This window comes from Petromyzon marinus, chromosome 2, assembly GCF_048934315.1.
Source record: "Petromyzon marinus isolate PM22_M1 ecotype Great Lakes invasive population chromosome 2, UKy_Petmar_22M1.pri1.0, whole genome shotgun sequence".
Lineage (NCBI taxonomy): Eukaryota > Metazoa > Chordata > Hyperoartia > Petromyzontiformes > Petromyzontidae > Petromyzon > Petromyzon marinus.
The window spans coordinates 10416131-10440974 of NC_133668.1; the positions used below are offsets into that span (position 1 = coordinate 10416131).

Here is a 24844-nt window from a genome sequence, read left to right on the forward strand (position 1 = left end):
TTGTGCCTCCCTAGGTAGGCTCAGCCTTAAATCAATACCTTGTTTCAGCCCTTCGCATTGTTCAAAGGGGGGAGAGATCAAACATTTTCCTTGGGCACCACGCAGTTAATGTGAAACAAACTTTAAATAAACGTTAAACGCTGAATGGAATGAGTAAAGATCTGCTTTGTCTACCGTGCATTCTGCTCTCACCATCACCTCCCACATGAGGAAGGGTAGACGAAAACCTGTCACTAGTGTTGATACGTGTTGTACCAAGGTGCTCTGCAAACTTTCCGGCTACTGTCAAAGGTGTGTTCATGAAGCCATCCAGATATATAAACACAGACATAACTTCAACCGAGAATATGGATACAAATTGAGCAACCATTGGAAGGATGTTATTAACCAGGTAAAACCTTAACTGCTTTATAGTTTGCCTTCAGATCCGCATTTCCAGTTTTCTTCAGCCTCCTACTCCCAGCCCCGCCCACTTCCCAGCCCCTGCATTGTCGTGCTTGCAGCACCCCATTCCCCCTACCCCACACCCCCACCCTCTCCATCTCTCCTCCCTGGCTCCGCCCCCCCTCTCTTACCTATATAGCCTCTTGATACAAGCACCCCTTTTGTCCACTTCAGCAATTGTTTATTGCTGTGGTTGTCACACCTGATGACGGACGCTAGCCAGAAATGTCGTGATTTAATTTATTTTATTTTATACCTACGTGACTTTACCGAAAGAACCAAAGAGTATATCCCCAGATACTTAATCTTCTCATGGCCACAACATCTGTTCGTGACTGTCCAGATCTCCTCCAAACCGACTCCATCTCCCTGTGACCACAATGTGTGTGCTTATGACTGCCCCCAGCTCTTTCCCGAGCTGTTCCTTCGCCCATCGCTCCCCACCTCTGCGCACTGCGTGCTATTTTGCAAGAGTCTTAACATTTTCTGCAGGGGGCGAAAAATAACTCCCAAGATTGCTTTGCCTCACCATTGCATGACCTAGTGGGCCCGTTGGGCTGTAAGAGTTTATGGCTTTATATGATCTGTTTTCCCTTCCTCCTTCCACAAATGAACATCTTTGTTCGGAGAGGAATTAAATGAATATCGTGAGTGCTTGGCACATTCAGAAATGTACATGCTCCTTACTCATGAGCATGTACTTGGGTTCGACACAATCATCTTAAATCAAGTACATGACTATCCCTACACAATCGAACCAACCCCAAAAACTCATTGACATGCTAATTTCTATACTCCAGCCCCCCCTCTCTCTCAGCCCCACCCCCCTCTCTATTTAAGGCCTCGACACAGAGGTGTTGTTTCTCTGTGTGTCTCTGTGTGTGTCTCTCTCTGTGTGTCTCTGTGTTACCTCTCTCTGCTTGTGTGTCTGTCTATGTGTCTCCGTGTCTGTGTTTTGTCTCTCTCAAATTTAGCAATCTTTGGAAGAACGTAATCAACCAGGTAGGGTGTTGACTGTTGTGTTAGCCGACTCTCTGTGTTGTATTGCATTATATTTCTAAGTTTACTTGGTTTGTTTTCTACCTGATGACGATTGCTTGTGTTGCAATCGAAACGTGACTTTACCAAAAGAACCAAAAAGTAACACAGCTATCTCTAATCACGCTGGTAACTGCGCCAAATTTGACCACTTGGGTTCAACACAATCATCTTAACCAAGTACATGACTATCCCCTCACAATCGAACCAACCCCCAAAACAAATAATGCCTCATATTAACGAAGCATTATAACTTGGTGTCGCGGTCAATTTGCTGTCCTGATCCGGTCAAACTATATCGCACGTTCGACCGAGCGCCATGATAATTGCACGTGTAATGTGAACTGAGGCGATCGCAAGGCATGCCGTGTGCCGGACACCCTCACACCCGAGACGCGTGGGCTGCCGAGCTGCCCCTAGGCTCTTTGGCCCACAGGTTTAATTACAAAACGCGAGACCATCGTCCATTATTTATCGCAAACATTAGTCATCCCTTGTCAAGGGGCCGGCTAGTCTGGAGTTTCCGCTCCATGTATTTTCACATCACAGCCTGCACGGATGTCTAATTGATGTGCAAACATTTCAAGAAGCAATATTGAGCTCATGGAGAGGAGGCTCTTTTTGTAAGACATAGTTTTGGAAGCTGGCAAATGTAGTTCTGTACTCACTGCTTTATTACTGCCAAAGTCTGTTCGTATTTCATGGGACCTCCTTTGCCCGTACCAAAATATGAGAATAAGTTTTCCCCTTTTATCTGGCAATAAAACAGTTGTTAAGTTGTTAAAACACTAAACTGAAACCTTTTACAAGGAATCATGTCTACATTAACTACAATACTTGTGGTCAAAATGCAAACAAAAAACATATGCATTGTCTTTGAAACTGATTGGTCCACATCGGAGACAGCTTTCTTTTGAGCCTCATCTCAAACGGTGTTAAACCAGATAAACTCCTTTAAAAACGTTTTTTTTTTAAACAACGGTTTATTTTAAAGTGCACTAAAATGTGAAAATATATGTTTTCAGCCGTCACCAGCTGATCAGAATATTTTTCGACATTTGTAACTAAAACATAAAACCGTGGGTGCTCCTTTAATATTTTTACGCATAACGAGTTGCTTAAAAAAATTTGATAAAAGTTTATTTGTGTGCTACAATGTATGTCAAAATTATTGTCAATCATTAGTAGTCGAAGGGAAAATGTTGATAATTACGTCATTTCATTTCGATTTAAAGCTTTCGTGACTGCAGGGATTCATCTTCTTGGTTCTTTCGGTAAAGTCACATAGAATGGAAATAAAATAATGAAAATAAAACATAACAAAATAAAATTCTCACGACGTTTCGGCCACAACACAAGTGGCCTTCTTCAGGTGAAGAAACAGGTCTGTCCAGAAGCCAGAGCTTGAATGAACACTGTAAAGCTGTGTGGGCGGAGTTAACATATGAATTAGCATGTTACCAGCCACACTCCTCCGGAGCTGAGGAGGGGGGCTGGGAACACAGAAAAAGAAGAAAAACAACCAAGCTGCGCTGCTGTGTCCGGTGTTGCATTATGACTTTGCTATAAACTGGGGTACTATACAATACAATATTATACCTTCCAATCTAAACTACATGGTATAACATCATATCCATAGACAGATTCCACCTTTGAATTATACAATGCGTTACTTTACACTACCCTATACTTTAGACTTTAAAATATTAGACTTGTAACATTACACATGGGCGATGATATCATAAACATACCAGTTAATTATATAATTGCCCATGTCGACGTTGCACTCAAGGGCCTGGGTCACTTCGCTGCAGACGTAGCAAGATCTGAAATCGCTGCAACCCTCAAAAACGCTAAGATGCCACCTAGCAACATCAGCAAAGATGTGCGCTTTGAATTATCTCAATTAAAAAAGAGAGATGACATTGTCATCCTCTCAGCCAACAAGGGCAATGCCACTGTCATCATGGACAAAATAGAATATAACAACAAAATTCAGGAACTACTCAACGATGGCAGCTATACAAAAATAAGAAGAGACCCCACCAACAGCCTGGTTACCAAAACTAACTAAATCATCTCAAATTCAACAGCATTAATTGATCAGACCAAACAGTTCTCGTTGAAACCTTCTGCGGCCAGACCACCAAGATTATATGGCCTTCCAAAGATACACAAAGAAGATACACCCCTTCGTCCCATCGTCTCCACTATCAACTCCCTCACCTACAAACTGGCTCGTTTTCTGTCTGATATCCTGCGACCTTTCACTGGAAAAACCACCTCTGCGGTACTAAACTCTATTCACCTGATATCGACAATCAAGGGTATTTCCCTGTCCCCAGACGACCTGCTTGTCAGTTTTGATGTGGTTTCCTTATTCACCAAAGTTCTGGTACCTGACACCATCGCAATCATTGAAGACTTGGTTCATCAAGGACTGCATACGGATGTACCCCCCCTGGTGAGACATTGCTTAACCAACACATACTTCACCTGGAATGGAACTTTCTACAAACACACTGAGGGCACCCCAATGGGCTCCCCCCTATCTCCGGTTATAGCCAACATTTTCATGGATAAATTTGAGACTGACGCCATCCAGACTACCACTCTACACCCGACTTTATGGAAGAGGTACGTGGATGACACCTTTGTCATCTGGCCACATGGCCGGCCTGCTCGAGACCAATTCCTCGACCACATCAATTCCATACACCCAGCCATCAGATTTACCGTGGAGGTCGAAAAAGAAGGCAAGCTACCCTTTTTGGATGTCTTAATTAAAATGAGACCTGATAGTTCAATGAGCCACTCTGTCTACAGGAAAGCTACCCATACGGGTGCTTACTTAAAACCGGATTCCCACCACCATCCATCCCAGAAGAACTCCCTCATCAAGACTCTATACCATAGAGTCCAATGCATTTCCGACCAGGAACACATTGGCAGTGAACTCAAACACGTACACCAAGCTCTCAAGACTAATGGTTACTCCGACTACACAATCCGCAAAGCCATCACTCCAGTCATGAAGAAGGATCCTCTTGAGGAGCCATTCAAAACCATCACCTTACCCTACATTGCAGGGGTCACAGTTTGCCATGAAGTGTGGAACATTTGCAAGTGTTTTGAGTATAATTACTAAATCCCTATTACTAGCTCTTTCTACTCGAATCCTTGTTGAACTGCTCTTTTAAGAACAATTGACTGCAAAGTGATGAAAAGAATACCAAAACCCTTTTTTTCTCACCTTCCTATGGCAACTTCTATTCGTGGTGAAAGTATTTTAGTCGAAGTGAAGATAAGTACATAAATGACATGTACATGTAATTGCTATATATAGATAATAACATATATCTTTGGTTATCCCAAAATATAAAAAAGCATAGTAGATTTGTAAAAAAAATATTTCGAAGATATTTGTCAAGTCTTTGTCAATTTAATTATTTTAGCTATTATTTATGCATTTTTACATTTCCCTATCATAATACAGTTCACATGTGCGTTTAAATTTCTTCAAATACTTATTACTTATGTTGTTAAGTTTTTACTTTTGATAAGTAAAGATTGTTCTTCAAGATTTGCAGATGAATGGTGGCCTTTCTATTATCATTGCATACTAGGCTTGTTATTATTCATACGTGATATTCCATATCACGCATATTCTACATTGCCTAGGACCTCCTTACACCTTACCTTTTCATTGTGAAATCAGATAGCAGTCCCTTCATATTGTGAGACTTTAGTTTACAAACGAACACTAGAAGCTATTGCATATTCTACTTTGTCCAACTCTTCACAACCCAAATACTAGAATTGTAGCTAAGTAGCATGATGACATTGTTAATAGCAAATAGAGATAGCCGCGTTATATGATTAGAAATGTTATAGTAATTTGTTATGCTATTGAGTAACATGTGTTGTTGATAACGTTCTCTCGCTATTCTTGGTCATCAAAGAAGTTTTAAGTGATATTAAAGGAGCGCCCCACGGTTTAATGTTTTAGTTACAAATGTCGAAAAATATTCTGATCAGCTGGTGATGGCTGAAAAAAAATATTTTTCACTTTTGAGTGCACTTTAAAATAAAACCTTTGTTTAAAAAAAAACTTTTTAAGGAGTTTATTTTTAAATTTGTAGTCTTATTTTTAGCAATGAATTTTTTACAATGAATGTTGTTTGATAGCTTTAAAAAATACTTGCAAAAAAATTACTCAGTCTAAGACTATGTTTGTATGATGGTGAACCTGACACTTTTTCACGAGCTCAAAGAGCTCAGAACTCTCGTCCAGCTTTTTTTGCTGTGCACACTTGATAAATTTGATTGATTCCTTCAGGTGTATTGAATGAGGGATGATCTTCTATCCACACGAGCACGTCTACGTAGATGTGGACTTCCACGATTTTGGAATTCGATTCGCCACCAGTAATCCTTCAATCGACCACCAAACACCTCATGATTATTTGTCAATAATTTCCTAAGTGCGTTCAATCGAAACATGAAGTGTCGAGTGACTATGACAGGATAGTGTTCGATAAATCGTTGTGTGGCATATATGTTGAGTTCATTTGGATCTTCATCGGGTCTTTCATCAGCTATTAAGAGTGCCTTGCGTATATCAAGCCAATTCAAATCATTGCAACTGAATGTGGCGAAGTATGCTGGTGGTCCTATTGAACGTATTTGTCCGATGAATTCATTCAGCACTGTTTGCCAATTTGCAGCTGATCCTCGAAGGTTCTTAAGGTAGAGGTGAAGATCTTCTACTCTACCATATTGTCCTTGAACCTTCTTTCCACAAGCTAAGATGTTAGATTGGATGCGATAATACTCGAACATTGATAATGCGTAGAAGAGGTAGTCGTTTAGTTGAAATCGTATATCACTACCCAGAATTCTGAATTGAAAGTAGTCCAATGGAGTGATTCTGACAGGTCTTACTTCTTTGAGTCCATCGATTCCTTTTGGGAAGAGGTAGAACCATACAAACTGTTCAGCTTTCAATTCATGTGCTTCGTTCACAATGTTGTTGGTTGTTTTACACCTTATTTCGTGAGTATTATCAGAGACTTCGTATTCATCCTCCACATTTGGCTGATCACAATCTATTGAAGCCATGACTGATGTTTGTACAGGCATCGATTCAACTTGTTCTGCCATATTTCCTTGCATTGCCTCTCGCAGATGTGGTGATGAATCTTCTTCTTCTCGCATTCCTGGATCGGCAATGTAATTTTTTGGATTATAGACGTTGTTTTGGCTGTGTTAAGACTCGAATCACATGTGGAATTTCACCAGGATCCAAATTATTCCAGTTAGCTTTTGGCGATGCAGCTCTTTTATTACTGCTAATGTGTGTTTTGCAACGTGATGACATTTCCAATGTTTGCTTTGATGACAATTCGGTTGGTAGATAGTGCAATGCATTTTCATGACCTCATACTCTGTAAATCTGATTGGATAGCAGCGTTTGGTGCAGACATTACAGATTTTAACACAGAATCTATCTTCATTCGCACGCTTTTCTTGGTAATTTTGCCGAGCCTTTTCTAACCGTAGCTTTCGTTGCGTTGCAGTTTCTTTTCGCTTTCTCTTCCCATGATCCGTTTTTTGTTTAGCATTTGTCGTTACCGTAGTTCCTTGTTTTTTGTTTGATTTGTTGGTTTGCATTTTTGTTGGCACGAGTATAGGACAAATGACGTTGGGTGAAAGAGTGGCTGGCAATTTTTGATAAGTCAGGGCTTGAACTCATGAGCTGAGAGTTGATTTTTTAAAATATAAAAGTCACATTTCCAAACCTCAACCGACTTATCAAGCAAAGATAACTCACTCTTAAATATGCTACAGTTTAAAGCTCTATATAAAGTACAAACATCTGAGTTGAAAAAAAAAGATTTGACCACGATCTGACCACGACACAGGAATCAAGTTAAATAAAACCGTTGAATAAAAGGGGTAAAAACTTATTTTCTGTTTGTATTGTTTTTACTCAGCCTCTTACTGTGGTGGCCTGAGTTACTTTTATGCTGGAAGTTTGTTTTTTACAAAAAGGAAGGGAATGTTTACACAGATGACCCTTTAAAGTGCCTGATCTTGGTAACAATGCATGCCGTAAGAATAGGAATTTGTAAGTAGTAGTTTATATCGAATGTAAAACTAAAAATGCAAAACATAGATACAAGTAACTGCAAATGGAATGACGCTAATGTCATCATACCCTCATGTCCCATTGGTTGTGCAGGCAGTCTCCTTGGTATCCATACATCTTGCTGTCAATAGTGCGACCTGAAACAGTCCTAATCCTGTAGATTAACGTAAATATCCTGCTTTACACGCATTTTTAAAAAATGCAATTCAGTTTTGCACATACTTTTTGTTAATTAAATACTTCTCTAATGAAATGTGCATTTATTTAGTGGCAGTAATAATATTATATTGCAGACAGCAAACAATGTTGCACTTAATTTGTGATTATTCAGATAATGATACGATTAAACTGTTATACAATAATATGATGAATCGGTGAGAAGTGAACACACGTTTACCACAGTCATCGGTGTCTCCTCGTCTTCATTAAGCATTTCCCATGAAGCACAGTCAACACTGTCAATGGCCCATCACGCCGCCGAGCAGAGTGTGGCATTTAATAGTTTGGAATGCAATTACGATAGATAAAGGAACTCGCCTACAGCTGTTTGGCTTTGGACGCGATGATGTGCTGGCTGGCCTCAGGCCTGACTGTCGTTCGCTGATAATGTCAGCAACGGATTGTGGTCGAGTGTGATGTGACAAGCCTGCCAGCTTCGCTCGCCCCTGGCCTGAGGATTAACCATACAGCACCAAACGTGTATTTGTAGACTCAATGCGCTCAGATGCCTTGCCTTTTTAACCTGCTCCCTTTCTGTCAGCTCAAAGTATTTATTTGCATATGAATTTACAAAAAAAGAATGGTTGCATAATACAATTCCCCTTGGACTTTCCTGCGTCGGAGAATCTCAATGTGCGTCGAGTAATTTGCAATAATCTCAGAACACAAGATACATTTGTGAGCTGTCGTCTGAATTCATCATCCTTTGCTCTAACCTTACTTAAATATGATTTTGTTCCCTTTTCAAAACTATCCGTGGATGTTCAGTGAAATAAATTGCAATAGTTGCTTTTGAATAGTCCCAAACAGCTCTCTGAAGAACACCTTAAAAGCCGAAGTTGTCCCCCATGTGTTTGAAGAGGCGATGGAAGCCACAGGTCGCAAGGTGAGCACTGCAAGATGGACGTAGATGGCACCTTTTTGTGTCACGCTCTAGCTAAAGGGGCGTCTTTCACATGGAGTTGTCATTCCGCAGCAGAACCATGAGACACGGGGGGAGGAGTGGTGGTAGCGTTTTATAAAATGTGAATGATGAGGAGGAGGGGCAGAGTGCAGGGTTTAATCTTAAGGAACGGTATAGGAGGTAACATGGTCGGTATGTCTGCATCACAGATAGCATCACCTACACCGTGCACTGACAAACAATAACCGTAATGTCACAGATGGCAAAGTGGAACAAACCCACCTTAATAATTTTCACTGGAGGCTGAGAGTTCCTGGCTCCTTTTCCGATTCACATCAAAGCTGCGCAGAACTTTTATGCTGATTTTATGGATGGCATCACGCCACATTTTCATAATGCCCGTATAGCCTTATCCACTTATGGTGAGTGGTTGTATCTGGAGGGTGCCTATTTATCAGTTGCAGAAGGCTGTTTCCACCTTCTTTGTCAGTCCACTGCAGGCGATGAGGTCTTAGGGGCGACCACTAAGTGCTGTGCCATTTTTATCTGTGTTTTGAGAAAGAATCATGGTTTTATCGACCATATCTAAACAAACTGAAGATATATCCCCTTCAGAGTGGAATAATTCCACAGTTTTTGGCAGATGTGCATACACTCTAACGTGCAGTTCAAAGAAGAACTACGTGAAGAATTTATCTTTCAAAACTAGAAATGGGAACGGATGATGATTTTCTTTTACCCAATGCACATACAGTGAGGGAAAAAAGTATTTGATCCCCTGCGGATTTTGTACGTTTGCCCACTGACAAAGAAATGATCAGTCTATAATTTTAATGGTAGGTTTATTTGAACAGTGAGAGACAGAATAACAACAACAAAATCCAGAAAAACGCATGTCAAAATGTTATGAATTGATTTGTATTTTAATGAGGGAAATAAGTATTTGACCCCTCTGCAAAACACAATTTAGTACTTGGTGGCAAAAACCCTTGTTGGCAATCACAGAGGTCGGACGTTTCTTGTAGTTGGCCACCAGGTTTGCACACATCTCAGGAGGGATTTTGTCCCACTCCTCTTTGCAGATCTTCTCCAAGTCATTAAGGTTTCGAGGCTGACGTTTGGCAACTCGAACCTTCAGCTCCCTCCACAGATTTTCTATGGGATTAAGGTCTGGAGACTGGCTAGGCCAATCCAGGACCTTAATGTGCTTCTTCTTGAGCCACTCCTTTGTTGCCTTGGCCGTGTGTTTTGGGTCATTGTCATGCTGGAATACCCATTCACGACCCATTTTCAATGCCCTGGCTGAGGGAAGGAGGTTCTCACCCAATATTTGACGGTACATGGCCCCATCCATCGTCCCTTTGATGCAGTGAAGTTGTCCTGTCCCCTTAGCAGAAAAACACCCCCAAAGCATGTTTCCACCTCCATATTTGACGGTGGGGATGGTATTCTTGGGGTCATAGGCAGCATTCCTCCTCCTCCAAACACGGCGAGTTGAGTTGATGCCAAATAGCTCCATTTTGGTCTCATCTGACCACAACACTTTCACCCAGTTGTCCTCTGAATCATTCAGATGTTCATTAGCAAACTTCAGACGGGCATGTATATGTGCTTTCTTGAGCAGGGGGACCTTACGGGCGCTGCAGGATTTCAGTCCTTCACGGCATAGTGTGTTACCAATTGTTTTGTTGGTGACTATGGTCCCAGCTGCCTTGAGATCATTGACAATATCCTCCCGTGTAGTTCTGGGCTGATTCCTCACCGTTTTCATGATCATTGCAACTCCACGAGGTAAGATTTTGCATGGAGCCCCAGGCCAAGGGGGATTGACAGTTCTTTGTGTTTCTTCCATTTGCGAATAATCGCACCAACTGTTGTCACCTTCTCACCAAGCTGCTTGGCAATGGTCTTGTAGCCCATTCCAGCCTTGTGTAGGTCTACAATCTTGTCCCTGACATCCTTGGAGAGCTCTTTGGTCTTGGCCATGGTGGAGAGTTTGGAATCTGATTGATTGCTTCTGTGGACAGGTGTCTTTTATACAGGTAACAAGCTGAGATTAGGAGCACTCCCTTTAAGAGTGTGCTCCTAATCTCAGCTCGTTACCTGTATAAAAGACACCTGGGAGCCAGAAATTTTTCTTATTGAGAGGGGGTCAAATACTTATTTCCCTCATTAAAATGCAAATCAATTCATAACATTTTTGACATGCGTTTATCTGGATTTTTTTTGTTATTGTCTCTCACTGTTCAAATAAACCTACCATTAAAATTATAGACTGACCATTTCTTTGTCAGTGGGCAAACGTACAAAATCAGCAGGGGATCAAATACTTTTTTCCCTCACTGTATCTGCAGCTGTGTAAAATGCCCTTAGCAGTGATTGCACGGCGCACGTGTTTTTACATCGCTTGTGAATGAGCATAACACAAGGGACATTGTTCAAATTGTTTCTGTCATTCTTTAATCAGAATGTCCTGTCTGTAGTGAAAGTAAACGCTTACTGGGCGTCTAAGAATTATGTCTCTGAGCAAAACAACACCCACACTTTTTTATCTGCCGCCTTCTTGTGAGAATTAATTCCCTGGCAGGAGACTTTATCAAGTGCGATAGAGCTCTCAATGGATATGAGCGCTGCCCCTTTGCTCATTGTAGAAATGAGACATGACGTTTACCGTCGCCGTTACGAAGTCGTCTGTTCCCTGATATAACTCTTTGATCAGTCTTCGCGGTCGTGTGTTTTAAATCCTTAAGGGTTGTAAGGGCAGGACTTCTTAGCATCGTATATTCCCAAACGTGTGACACTAGTGGGCGTAGTAGGGGTGCAGTGGCTAGAACAGTGCATTGTGAACCCAGAGTTGATTTCAATTCTTAGAGGCATGTGGTATCTAAACTGCTTCTGGAAACTTTTAAATATAATTTGCACTGACCAGAACGATGAAGTATGGTCATACAACTCCGTTTGCTGATACAATTTGATGTCTCCATTAAGCAACAGACTCAGAAAGGGTTGTTCGTTATTTAGTTATATTTAATTGAAAAACTAATTACAGTACTAGCCTGATGTCAGCGTCAAATGTAAAATATCAGGTTTTTTGACAGACTCGGTGAAACATTTAACATTCACATTTGAAAGCGTTTCTTGTGCATGCACAAAGAGAATATGTTTGGCTTGTTTCACGTCTGTTCAATTTTCCGATGGTCTTCCTGGAAGAGTCTGGCAGCACTTTTCGTTCATTTTCAGTTTCGGGGAAGCTTGTTCTTCACAGTTTGAAATGTATTCATGTCATTGATATTAAATGTTTATTTAAATTATTGAACGTGTTTTAAACACATGTTCTGCTTTAAGCAATTGAAAAGCATTGAGGCTGTTTGGTTGTTCATATGGTCATATTTTGGAACAAAACAAACCTTGTGATAGTTTAAAGTTTGTATTGATAGTGAGTTTGAGGTCAGACTCAGTCTTTTTTTATATGCATTCTATGTAAAATCTACTCAATTACATGTGTAAAGACAGTACAGGGAACTAGCGGCCACAGGGGGTAATGACAGGTTAGTTGACGGACAGGGTGAACGATCTGGGGTCTGCGGGAAAGATCGAGAATAGGGCTGTGGCCAAGTGACAGAAGGGAACAGGTGTTGATCAGGGATCGAGAGCTATCGAGACGATCCTAGCGTGGCAACGCATAGGATAAAAGGGTCGAGACAAGAGGCTCGAGGGCTGCTGAAGTTGGGGTCTTCGCCTGTTCAAGTGTTCGTGCCTTCAATAAAGACCATCACAAGACACGTGTCCTCTGCAGTCGTTACATATGTATATTATTTATGGATTGGTAACCGCCGCGCACTAGAACAGGTTGGCATAGGATGCTGGAAGACTATGGTGGGCAGTAGAAGGCAGTGCAGTAAATTATATTGTTGAGCTGTAATTTCAATGATCCTACTTCAATGATCCCTGCTTTCAACAACCCACACTGACCAGCGTGGTGAAGTATGGTCAAATAACCCGACAACCCACATAGTGTGGTGAAGCGATCATCCAGCAGTGGACTGAAAAATAATGTACACGTATATGTACGCATATGTACATGTTCCAAAAAAAATGCCAATAACAATCACACGTGTAAAGGTAATGACATGGACACAATCATGATCGACAGATTTGTATTCAGTAGTTATCCCCATATCAATTGATTGCAGTGTTAATATTATAATACTCGATTAACCGTGATTTCAATACAGTGCTTGTGGATTAAATCTCAAAATAGAACCTGGTGGATGAAACAGGGGGAAAGCTACGCCTCATTTTGGGCTCAGGGACTGTCTGCATTGGATGGACAAGCAGCTTTACCCCAACGCGACTCATCCCCACCTACTCCTCCTCCTCCTCCTCACCCCCCACCCCTCACCACACGCCGGCTTGTCATGCGGGATCGTGGGTGGAATGCGGGGCTTGCCGATCGGACCAGTCGCTGCGCCACGATTGGAAAAGGCGCTCTTGCAGTGGGCAGCAGTGACAGCACTCTGATTGGGCGTCTAGAATTCTAGTAGTCGTGGCGTGCATGGATGCGTGTGCGTGCGGCTCTCACATCAGATCACGCAGGAGACGGTTATCCCATCCCGGCCGCTCTGGGTCTTGCAATCTGGAATTCCGTGAAGTGGAGTCTCGTGCAGCAGAGGGAGCGGTGGACACTGCTTTTTTTGTTGTCAAGGAATCATCGGCTTTCCGCTAGCGCTTGCCAGTGGGATTTGTAATCCTCTTCAAAGGGAAGTGTTTTTAAGCATCCATCAGAGAGGGGTAAGGATGTTTTTGGTTTATGCACTCTGGTACGGCTGCACCTGGTATTGACCGCATGAATTGTGACGGAATGTGTCCTATTAGGAGCATTACATGTATGTGGAACGGCAGTAAATAACGTACAGCATGATGGTTAAGTGTGTCATAGACATCCCTTTATACTCCGCGTACTTTTTTGGTGACCTTTCGATGGCACACACCTGATTTTAGGTGACTGAACTGTCCATATTTAGAAATTTAACCAATATATACTCCATGTACTTTTTTGGTGACCTTTCGATGGCACACACCTGATTTTAGGTGACTGAACTGTCCATATTTGAAATTTAACCAATATATCTAGTGTATCTATTTAAAACAAATGCAAATTACACTAATACTATATCTTAAGCTTTGGTGTAAAAAGGGAATTGTTTTGTTATAGAGAGTTATAAATATCGAAAAATAATGCTGTTTGCAAAATCGGATTAGTCACATGGAAAGTGTCACCTTGACATTGTCTGAAGTTTTCTTGTTGGAATAGATTTTAATAATCATATTTCATTATTATTCGTATATATGTTTTACCACTAGGGGTGATAAAGCTTTTGAATTAATTACAATATTTCCACGCTCGATACAATATAAATGGAAAACATCCACCAATGTTAAAATTGCGCATTTAATAAATGTTTTCATGTTCCGAGTCAACGCTTAAAATAGCAGTGGACAATTATTTCTGAGAATTAACCAAACCAGAATTGGATCAAATAAGCTGCATGTGCTTGCCGAAATTGTAGAATACAATTTTAGAAATTCCAGAGCTGCCGCAGTACGTGCTAGATCATGTTTTCATCATCAAGCCTTCGGCAGATAATACGCTGTTTCAGTGAGACGTAATTTTTGTGTGGAAAAAGGGCTTTTTGTCAATATCTTCCCTGTTTTCCAAACTGCTCTCCTAAGCTTTATCAACTTGGCTAGTTTCACGGCATGAATGTGTAGATAATGCACGTCGATTAAATAAATATAAATTTATTTTAGCGAGGGATGTAGCATTAATGTAATGGGGGGAAAGGCAGAAATTAAAGATTCTGTGAAGAGCTGTGATTTATATTCATTAATGTAATTATTTGGGGGTGTGGTTAATTGCTAATTCAATTCCTTACTCCGTATTACATGGGTGATTTTGTCATTTTGAAAATTGATCAGAATTAAGTTCAATGTCATTGGTAATGCAGTAGTTTGTCAGAAAAAGTGTGTCTAAACACCTTGATCTGATGGTTAATAAACAGATTATACTGGGAAGTACTTTTTGAAGAAGTCAACAGTAGTTGTCCTACGGATGGACTCTCCCCGTCCGTAAGATTGTGGTATTTTCACAACTGGCTCAGGGTTGTAAACAGTGTATGATTGCCACCTCAATGGTCATTTTAGCAGGAAATCATTTTGACTTTTCATTTTGAATGAGCGCTAATTCAAATGTTGTTTCAGGGGAGGAGACCCCTTCTCTTGCGAACTGACTCTGTATCTATGTGTGTCTTCATTGTAAAGGTGACGAGGGCAGCCCCGGCGGCAGCTGTGTCCCATCGTGCCTGGACGAGCATCTGTGCCAAGCCGCGCCAGCTCAGATCGCGTCTCCGGCAGACATGGATGGGAAGCCCTTTGTGTCCTTCCCTATTGGTGCCACAGGCACCGTGGGCCTCTTCCCCAACTTCAGTGCTGTGAGTAACATGCATATACACAATCGCATGCTTAAAAGACAACCCCCCCCCCCATAACCCTATAGACTCTTAGGGCAATAGCAGACAGTGAGCAACTCTGAAGGCTGGCACGACATACCGGGGGGTGCTGTACCCAGCACCAAGCACGACCGCCTTTGTCTCTCCAGTTCTGATTGTGACACACTACACCAGGGACTTAAGGGGAAGCCCAGAACCAGTTCTGATATCACTCGCCACTGATTTAGACATGGCCGGAAATGGAACCCAGGTAGTCTGGGTTCATAGTGCAGTGCGCTCAGCGCTATTTTACCACTCCCCACACGTGCATGCATACACACTTGCAAGGACACATTTGCAAGGACATAGGCGGACAAGCAGATTGGTAGATGGGAAAATTGGTGAGCCGGTGGACAAGAACAAGCTGATGGAGAATAAGGATAATTGACAAAAATGATTGCTATGTGCTATGATTTATTTTTAAACCACCTGAAGTTCATGGCTGTCAGGTTGGCTTTTAGAAGTCACTATCTTGCACCTGCACCAGGAGCAGGGAATGAGGCTTGAATAACCCTTGAATAACCCAACCAGCAATGGATACACATTGTAATTTATATGAATTTGTAGTGACACAGCGCCAACTGCTGTCCAGCAGAAAAAAGCGAAAAACCCCTATTATATTTTGGTACTGGCAAAGGAGGTCTAATGATGTAGATGCTTACCCCGAGCCCTCATTACTTTGTTAGTGCATTGTCTTTGAGCTGTACGCCTTTTGGCGTCCTCTGGTCTAGCACCAATTGAGACGAGGCTCAAAAGAAAGTCGTCTCTGGTATGGACCAATCAGTTTCAAGGACAATGCATATATTATCAGTGTGTTTTTTCTTGATTTGAAGCTTTCGTGACTGCAGGAATCCATACTCTTTGGTTCTTTCGGTAAAGTCACGCAGGTATAAAATAAAATAAATCACGACATTTCGGGCGCAACACAAGCGTCCATCATCAGGTGGGAAAGCATGGTCTGCTGCTAAAGCAGACTGTTTTAAAAGGTTTGAAATGGGTATTGCTCAAGGGTTATAAAGAAATGGCTGGGGCTAGTGATGTTAATGTGAGAAATTAGCATGTAACTGTAAGATAGGAGAGCGGGCACGGAAGTGGCTATGTTAATGTGAGGGAATAGCATGATGTTAATGTGAGACGTTAGCATGTAAAAGTAAGCCAGGAGACCGGCCACCTAGACGAGGGCATGGAAGTGGCTTTGTTAATGTGAGGGATTAGCATAATGTTAATGTGAGAAATTCGAGGGCACAGAAGTGGCTATGTTATTGTGAGGGATTAGCATGATGTTAATGTGAGAAATTAGCATGTAACTGTAGAAAAGAAGGAGAAGAGCGGCCTCCTCGACGAGGGAGTGCAACCCAATGAGTGTAATCCAAAGGGCCTTTGAGTATGAGAGTGCAATCCAAAAGACATGTGAGCATGAGAGTGCAATCCAAAGGCATGAGAGTGCAATGCAAAGGACATGTGAGCATGAGAGATCTAAGAGAGAGGCATATAGAGAAAGACACAGAGAATCGAAGTAACAGCTGACATAGGCAGGTTGTATGGAAACATCACAGTCAGTTAAGACTTTACCTGGTTAATAACGTCCTTCCAATGATTGCTCAGTCTGTACCCATCCTCTCGGTTGAAGTTGTGTCTGTGTTTATGTATCTGGATGGCTTCATGAACATTTCTCTGAAGGTAGCCGGTAGATTTGCAGAGTACTTCCGTCTTGGAAAAATCATTTTCGTGTGAGCCCACAGCATTAAAACAATGATCAGCCACGGCAGAGGTATTGGTCCTACCGTGTTTCAGATCTGCCTTGTGTTCACGAACGCGGTCCGAGACATGTCGTTTCGTTTCCCCAATCTAACTGCTGCCGCAACCACAATTCAGTTTGTAGACACCAGGGTATTGCATGTCAGGAATCACATCCTTTACAGATGGGATCAAATCACGGATTTTGTGTACTGTGTTTAAACTAACCTGGATCTTGTGTTTGTTTAAGATTTTGGAAATCTTTTTGGTAACCCCTGCTATGTATGGTAAATTGATGGTTTTGGTTGGATCCTCAGAAGGTTGTCTCCCCATGGCTGGGGAGACAGCTTTGCGAATTGTACGGTCTGAGTATCCATTTATCCTGAAGGCTTGGTGTACGTGCTCCAACTCACTGGCTAGGTGGTGCTGATCAGAGATGCAACGGGCCCTATGGTGTAGTGATTTTATGAGGGAATTCTTCTTGGCTGGATGGTGGTGGGAATCATGCTTTAGATAGGCATCCGTGTGCGTGGCTTTCCTGTAGACAGTGTCACAATGAGCCATCAGGTCTCTTCTCGATCAAAACATCCAGGAATGGTAGCTTGCCATCCTTTTCCACTTCCATCGTGAATTTGATAGACGGGTGTATGGAATTGATGTGGTTGAGAAATTGGTTCAGTGCTGGCAGTCCATGTGGCCAGATGGCGAATGTGTCATCTACGTATCTCTTCCACAAGGAAGGACGTAGGGCAGATGTCTGGATGGCATCTGTCTCAAATTTCTCCATGAAAAATTCGCTATCACTGGCGATAAGGCAGAACCCATTGAGGTACCCTCATTTTGTTTGTAGAATGTACCATTCCAGATGAAGTACGTGTTGGTAAGGCAGTACCTTACCAAAGTTGGTACATCTGGATTCAGTCCTTGTTGGACCAAGTCTTCAATGATTGCAATGGTGTCAGGTACAAGTACATTGGTGAACAGAGAGACTACATCGAAACTGACAAGCAAATAATCTGGACACAGTGAGATGTCCTTGATTAGAGAAACCAAGTGAGCTGAGTTAAGTACAGCTGAGGTGGACTTGCCCGTGAAAGGAAGCAGGCTCTCAGAAAGAAATTGGGCCAGTTTGTAGGTGGGTGAGTTAATGGTGGAGATGATAGGACAGAGCGGGGTACCTACTTTGTGGATTTTTGAAAGGCCATATAATCTGGGTGATCTAGCAGCCGAAGGTTTTAGGGATCTCTGCTTGGTCTGATCGATTATAGAAGTCGATTTTTGTGATGATATTGTTGGTTTTTGTAGCTAGGCGGTTGGTGGGATCTCTGTTGATTTTGGTATAGCTGCCATCATTAAGAAGGTCCTGAATTTTGTTGTTGTAAGTGGTTTTATCCATGATGACAGTGGCATTGCCCTTGTCGGCTGAGAGGATGACAATGTAATCTCTGTTTTTTAGTTTAGAGAGTTCAAAACGCTCGTCCTTGCTGATGTTGCTAATGGGTTTATTTGCGTTTTTGAGGAAAGCAGTGAATTCAGATCTAGCAACGTCTGCTGGGATGTGTCCAAGCCATTGAGGGCTCCGTCGACCTGGGCAATTATATCATCCACTGGGATTTGTTTAGGGGTGACTGCGAAATTCAACCCTTTAGCTAGTGCCGATTTAAGGCTGTCAAAAATTGGGATGTTACTATGATTGATGACATCTAATTTTTTAACGTGTGGCTCTGGCTTATTTTTTGACAGGAGGTTGAATTTAGCGATTAAGTTAACTTTAGATTTGGTTGACATTTAAGTAGGAGAAGAAACTGTCATGTTATCTACATGGTCTGTTAATTCTAAGTGTGATTGTAAGAAAGTCTTGTCTAAATTATCAAGTTCAAATCGGAGCAATCTTATTCTCTCTGAGATTAGACCTCGGCTGGCCCTAAACAAGATCCGTTTAGAGTTAGGGGAAGAGACAGCAGCATATGTGAATGTAAAGGTGATTAGTATTACCTTGGTATCGCGGCATCTCTTCAGAAAGATGAGCGACACAATCAAATGGGCCTTCTTGTATGGCAGTCTGTTAAAAGATCTAATAGTTGTGTGGAAACCCTCCGCGTAGAGACGGTCCAATCTTGGTTTGAAGCTTTCATGACTGCAGGAATCCATCCTTTTTGGTTCTTTCGGTAAAGTCACGTAAGTAGAAAAAAGAATAGATCACGATGTTTTGATCGCAACAACAAGCGACCGTCTTCAGGTGCAGACTGCTGTAGACGAGGCATTATATTGACCTGAGAGGGGGGGGAGGGCAGAGGGGGGGTTGCCGTATCGGGCAAGAGGGTGGGGCCAGCGATTGTGAAAGATGGACTTTAGGGCATGTGAGCATGAGAGTGCAATCCAAAGGACATGTGAGCGGAATTCAAAGGACATGTGAGCATGAGAGTGCAATCCAAAGGACATGTGAGCAGTGCTTACCGACTTTGGTGGTACCTGCTTTCACTACAGCAGTGCATACTGACTGTGGTGGTACATTCTTTAACTACAGCAGTGCATATCCACTGTTGTAGTACCTGCTTTCACGACAGCAGTGCATCCTGACTGTGGTGGTATCCTGCTATGACTACAGCAGTGCATACTCACTGTGGTGGTACCTGCTGTCGCTACAGCAGTGCATACTGACTGTATTGGTACCTGCTGTGACTACAGCAGTGCATACCGAATTTGGTGGTACCTACTTTAACGACAGCATTGCATACCGACTGTAGTGGATCCTGCTATCATTACAGCAGTGCATAACGACTTTGGTGGTGCCTGCTTTCACTACAGCAGTGCATACTGACTGTGTTGATACCTGCAATGACTACAGCAGTGCATACCGACTGTGGTGGTTCCTGCAATCACTACAGCAGTGCATACTCACTTTGGTGTTACCTGCTTTCACTACAGCAGTGCATGCTGACTGCGGTTGCACCTGCTATGATTACAGCAGTGCATACTGACTGTGGTGGTACCTGCTTTAACTACAGCATTGCATACCGACTGTGGTGGTTCCTGCTATCACCACAGCAGTGCATGCTGACTTGGGTGGCCGCTTCCACTACAGCAGTGGATACCCACTGCGGTGGTACCAGCTATGTTTACAGCAGTGCATACCGACTGCGGTGGTACCTGCTATGATTACAGCAGTGCATACTGACTGTGGTGGTACCTGCTTTCACTACAGTAGTGCATACCGACTGTGTTGGTACCTGCTATGACTACAGCAGTGCATACCGAATTTGGTGGTACCTACATTAACGACAGCATTGCATACCGACAAGGGTGGTTCCTGTTATCACTACAGCAGTGCATTCCGACTGTGGTTGTACCTGCTATGATAACAGCAGTGCATACTGACTGTGGTGGTACATGCTTTAACTGCAGCATTGCATACCGACTGTGGTGGATCCTGATATCACTCCAGCAGTGCATAACGACTTTGGTGCTACCTGATTTCACTACAGCAGTGCATACCGACTGTGTTGATACCTGCTATGACTACAGCAGTGCATAACGACTGTGGTGGTACCTGCTATGGTTACAGCAGTGCATACTTACTGTGGTGGTACCTGCTTTAACTACAGCATTGCATACCGACTGTGGTGGTTCCTGCTATCACTACAGCAGTGCATACCGACTTTAGTGGTACCAGCTTTCACTACAGCAGTGCATGCTGACTGTGGTTGCACCTGCTATGATTACAGCAGTGCATACTGACTGTGGTGGTACCTGCTTTAACTACAGCATTGCATACCGACTGTGGTGGTTCCTGATATCACTACAGCAGTGCATACGGATTGTGTTGGCACCTGATATGATTACAGCAGTGCATACTGACTGTGGTGGTACACGATTTAACTAAAGCATTGTATACCGACTGTGGTGGATCCTGCTATTACTACAGCAGTGCATACTGACTGTGGTGGTATCCTGATATGACTACAGCAGTGCACACCGACTGTGGTGGTACCTGCTATAATTACAGCAGTGCATACTGACTGTGGTGGTACCTGCTTTAACTACAGCACTGCATACCGACTGTGGTGGTTCCTGCTATCACGACAGCAGTGCATACCAACTGTGGTGGTACCTGCTATGATTACAGCAGTGCATACTGACTGTGGTGGTACATGATTTAACCACAGCATTGCATACCGACTGGGTTGGATCCTGCTATCACTACAGCAGTGCATAACGACTTTGGTAGTACCTGCTTCACTACAGCAGTGCATACCAACTGTGTTGATATCTGAAATGACTACAGCAGTGCATACCGACTGTGGTGGTTCCTGCAATCACGACAGCAGTGCATACTCACTTTGGTGTTACCTGCTTTCGCTACAGCAGTGCATGCTGACTGTGGTTGCACCTGCTATGATTACAGCAGTGCATATCGACTGTGGTGGTACCTGCTTTCACTACAGCAGTGCATACCGACTGTGGTGGTACCTGCTATGACTACAGCAGTGCATACTGACTGTGGTGGTATCCTGATATGACTACAGCAGTGCACACCGACTGTGATGGTACCTGCTATAATTACAGCAGTGCATACTGACTGTGGTGGTACCTGCTTTAACTACAGCACTGCATACCGACTGTGGTGGTTCCTGCTATCACGACAGCAGTGCATACCAACTGTGGTGGCAACTGCTATGATTACAGCAGTGCATACTGACTGTGGTGGTACATGATTTAACTACAGCATTGCATACCGACTGTGTTGGATCCTGCTATCACTTCAGCAGTGCATAACGACTTTGGTTGTACCTGCTTCACTACAGCAGTGCATACCAACTGTGTTGATACCTGGAATGACTACAGCAGTGCATACCGACTGTGGTGGTTCCTGCAATCACTACAGCAGTGCATACTCACTTTGGTGTTACCTGCTTTCACTACAGCAGTGCATGCTGACTGTGGTTGCACCTGCTATGATTACAGCAGTGCATACTGACTGTGGTGGTACCTGCTTTAACTACAGCATTGCATACCGACTGTGGTGGTTCCTGCTATCACCACAGCAGTGCATACTGACTTGGGTGGTACCCGCTTTCACTACAGCAGTGGATACCCACTGCGGTGGTACCAGCTATGTTTACAGCAGTGCATACCGACTGCGGTGGTACCTGCTATGATTACAGCAGTGCATACTGACTGTGGTGGTACCTGCTTTCACTACAGCAGTGCATACCGACTGTGTTGGTACCTGCTATGACTACAGCAGTGCATACCGAATTTGGTGGTACCTACATTAACGACAGCATTGCATACCGACAAGGGTGGTTCCTGTTATCACTACAGCAGTGCATTCCGACTGTGGTTGTACCTGCTATGATAACAGCAGTGCATACTGACTGTGGTGGTACATGCTTTAACTGCAGCATTGCATACCGACTGTGGTGGATCCTGATATCACTCCAGCAGTGCATAACGACTTTGGTGCTACCTGATTTCACTACAGCAGTGCATACCGACTGTGTTGATACCTGCTATGACTACAGCAGTGCATAACGACTTTGGTGGTACCTGCTATGGTTACAGCAGTGCATACTGACTGTGGTGGTACCTGCTTTAACTACAGCATTGCATACCGACTGTGGTGGTTCCTGCTATCACTACAGCAGTGCATACCGACTTTAGTGGTACCAGCTTTCACTACAGCAGTGCATGCTGACTGTGGTTGCACCTGCTATGATTACAGCAGTGCATACTGACTGTGGTGGTACCTGCTTTAACTACAGCATTGCATACCGACTGTGGTGGTTCCTGATATCACTACAGCAGTGCATACGGATTGTGTTGGCACCTGATATGATTACAGCAGTGCATACTTACTGTGGTGGTACACGATTTAACTACAGCATTGTATACCGACTGTGGTGGATCCTGCTATTACTACAGCAGTGCACACCGACTGTGGTGGTACCTGCTATAATTACAGCAGTGCATACTGACTGTGGTGGTACCTGCTTTAACTACAGCACTGCATACCGACTGTGGTGGTTCCTGCTATCACGACAGCTGTGCATACCAACTGTGGTGGTACCTGCTGTGATTACAGCAGTGCATACTGACTGTGGTGGTACATGATTTAACTACAGCATTGCATACCGACTGTGTTGGATCCTGCTATCACTACAGCAGTGCATAACGACTTTGGTGGTACCTGCTTCACTACAGCAGTGCATACCAACTGTGTTGATATCTGAAATGACTACAGCAGTGCATAGCGACTGTGGTGGTTCCTGAAATCACTACAGCAGTGCATACTCACTTTGGTGTTACCTGCTTTTGCTACAGCAGTGCATGCTGGCTGTGGTTGCACCTGCTATGATTACAGCAGTGCATATCGACTGTGGTGGTACCTGCTTTCACTACAGCAGTGCATACCGACTGTGGTGGTACCTGCTATGACTACAGCAGTGCATACTGACTGTGGTGGTATCCTGATATGACTACAGCAGTGCACACCGACTGTGATGGTACCTGCTATAATTACAGCAGTGCATACTGACTGTGGTGGTACCTGCTTTAACTACAGCACTGCATACCGACTGTGGTGGTTCCTGCTATCACGACAGCAGTGCATACCAACTGTGGTGGTAACTGCTATGATTACAGCAGTGCATACTGACTGTGGTGGTACATGATTTAACTACAGCATTGCATACCGACTGTGTTGGATCCTGCTATCACTTCAGCAGTGCATAACGACTTTGGTTGTACCTGCTTCACTACAGCAGTGCATACCAACTGTGTTGACACCTGAAATGACTACAGCAGTGCATACCGACTGTGGTGGTTCCTGCAATCACTACAGCAGTGCATACTCACTTTGGTGTTACCTGCTTTCGCTACAGCAGTGCATGCTGACTGTGGTTGCACCTGCTATGATTACAGCAGTGCATATCGACTGTGGTGGTACCTGCTTTCACTACAGCAGTGCATACCGACTGTGGTGGTACCTGCTATGACTACAGCAGTGCATACTGACTGTGGTGGTATCCTGATATGACTACAGCAGTGCACACCGACTGTGATGGTACCTGCTATAATTACAGCAGTGCATACTGACTGTGGTGGTACCTGCTTTAACTACAGCACTGCATACCGACTGTGGTGGTTCTTGCTATCATGACAGCAGTGCATACCAACTGTGGTGGTAACTGCTATGATTACAGCAGTGCATACTGACTGTGGTGGTACATGATTTAACTACAGCATTGCATACCGACTGTGTTGGATCCTGCTATCACTACAGCAGTGCATAACGACTTTGGTTGTACCTGCTTCACTACAGCAGTGCATACCAACTGTGTTGATACCTAAAATGACTACAGCAGTGCATACCGACTGTGGTGGTTCCTGCAATCACTACAGCAGTGCATACTCACTTTGGTGTTACCTGCTTTCACTACAGCAGTGCATGCTGACTTTGGTTGCACCTGCTATGATTACAGCAGTGCATATCGACTGTGGTGGTACCTTCTTTCACTACAGCAGTGCATACCGACTGTGGTGGTACCTGCTATGACTGCAGCAGTGCATACCGAATTTGGTGGTACCTACTTTAACGACAGCATTGCATACCGACTATGGTGGTTCCTGTTATCACTACAGCAGTGCATTCCGACCGTGGTGGTACCTGCTATGATACCAGCAGTGCATACTGACTGTGGTGGTACATGCTTTAACTGCAGCATTGCATACCGACTGTGGTGGATCGTGCTATCACTCCAGCAGTGCATACCGACTTTAGTGGTACCTGCTTTCACTACA

At 43.3% G+C, this 24844-nt stretch overlaps 1 protein-coding gene across 6 annotated transcripts in view; it reads left to right on the forward strand.

Annotated features, from left to right (window-relative positions):
- The window catches only part of LOC116947763 (zinc finger protein 385D-like), a 140346-nt gene that overhangs the window by 62487 nt on the left and 53015 nt on the right, over positions 1–24844 (forward strand). For all 6 annotated transcript variants that reach the window (XM_032963928.2, XM_032963910.2, XM_032963919.2 and 3 more), the window contains exon 3: positions 15078–15247. In XM_032963928.2, the coding sequence (XP_032819819.1) occupies positions 15078–15247 (170 nt within the window). The remainder of the gene's footprint in view (positions 1–15077; positions 15248–24844) is intronic.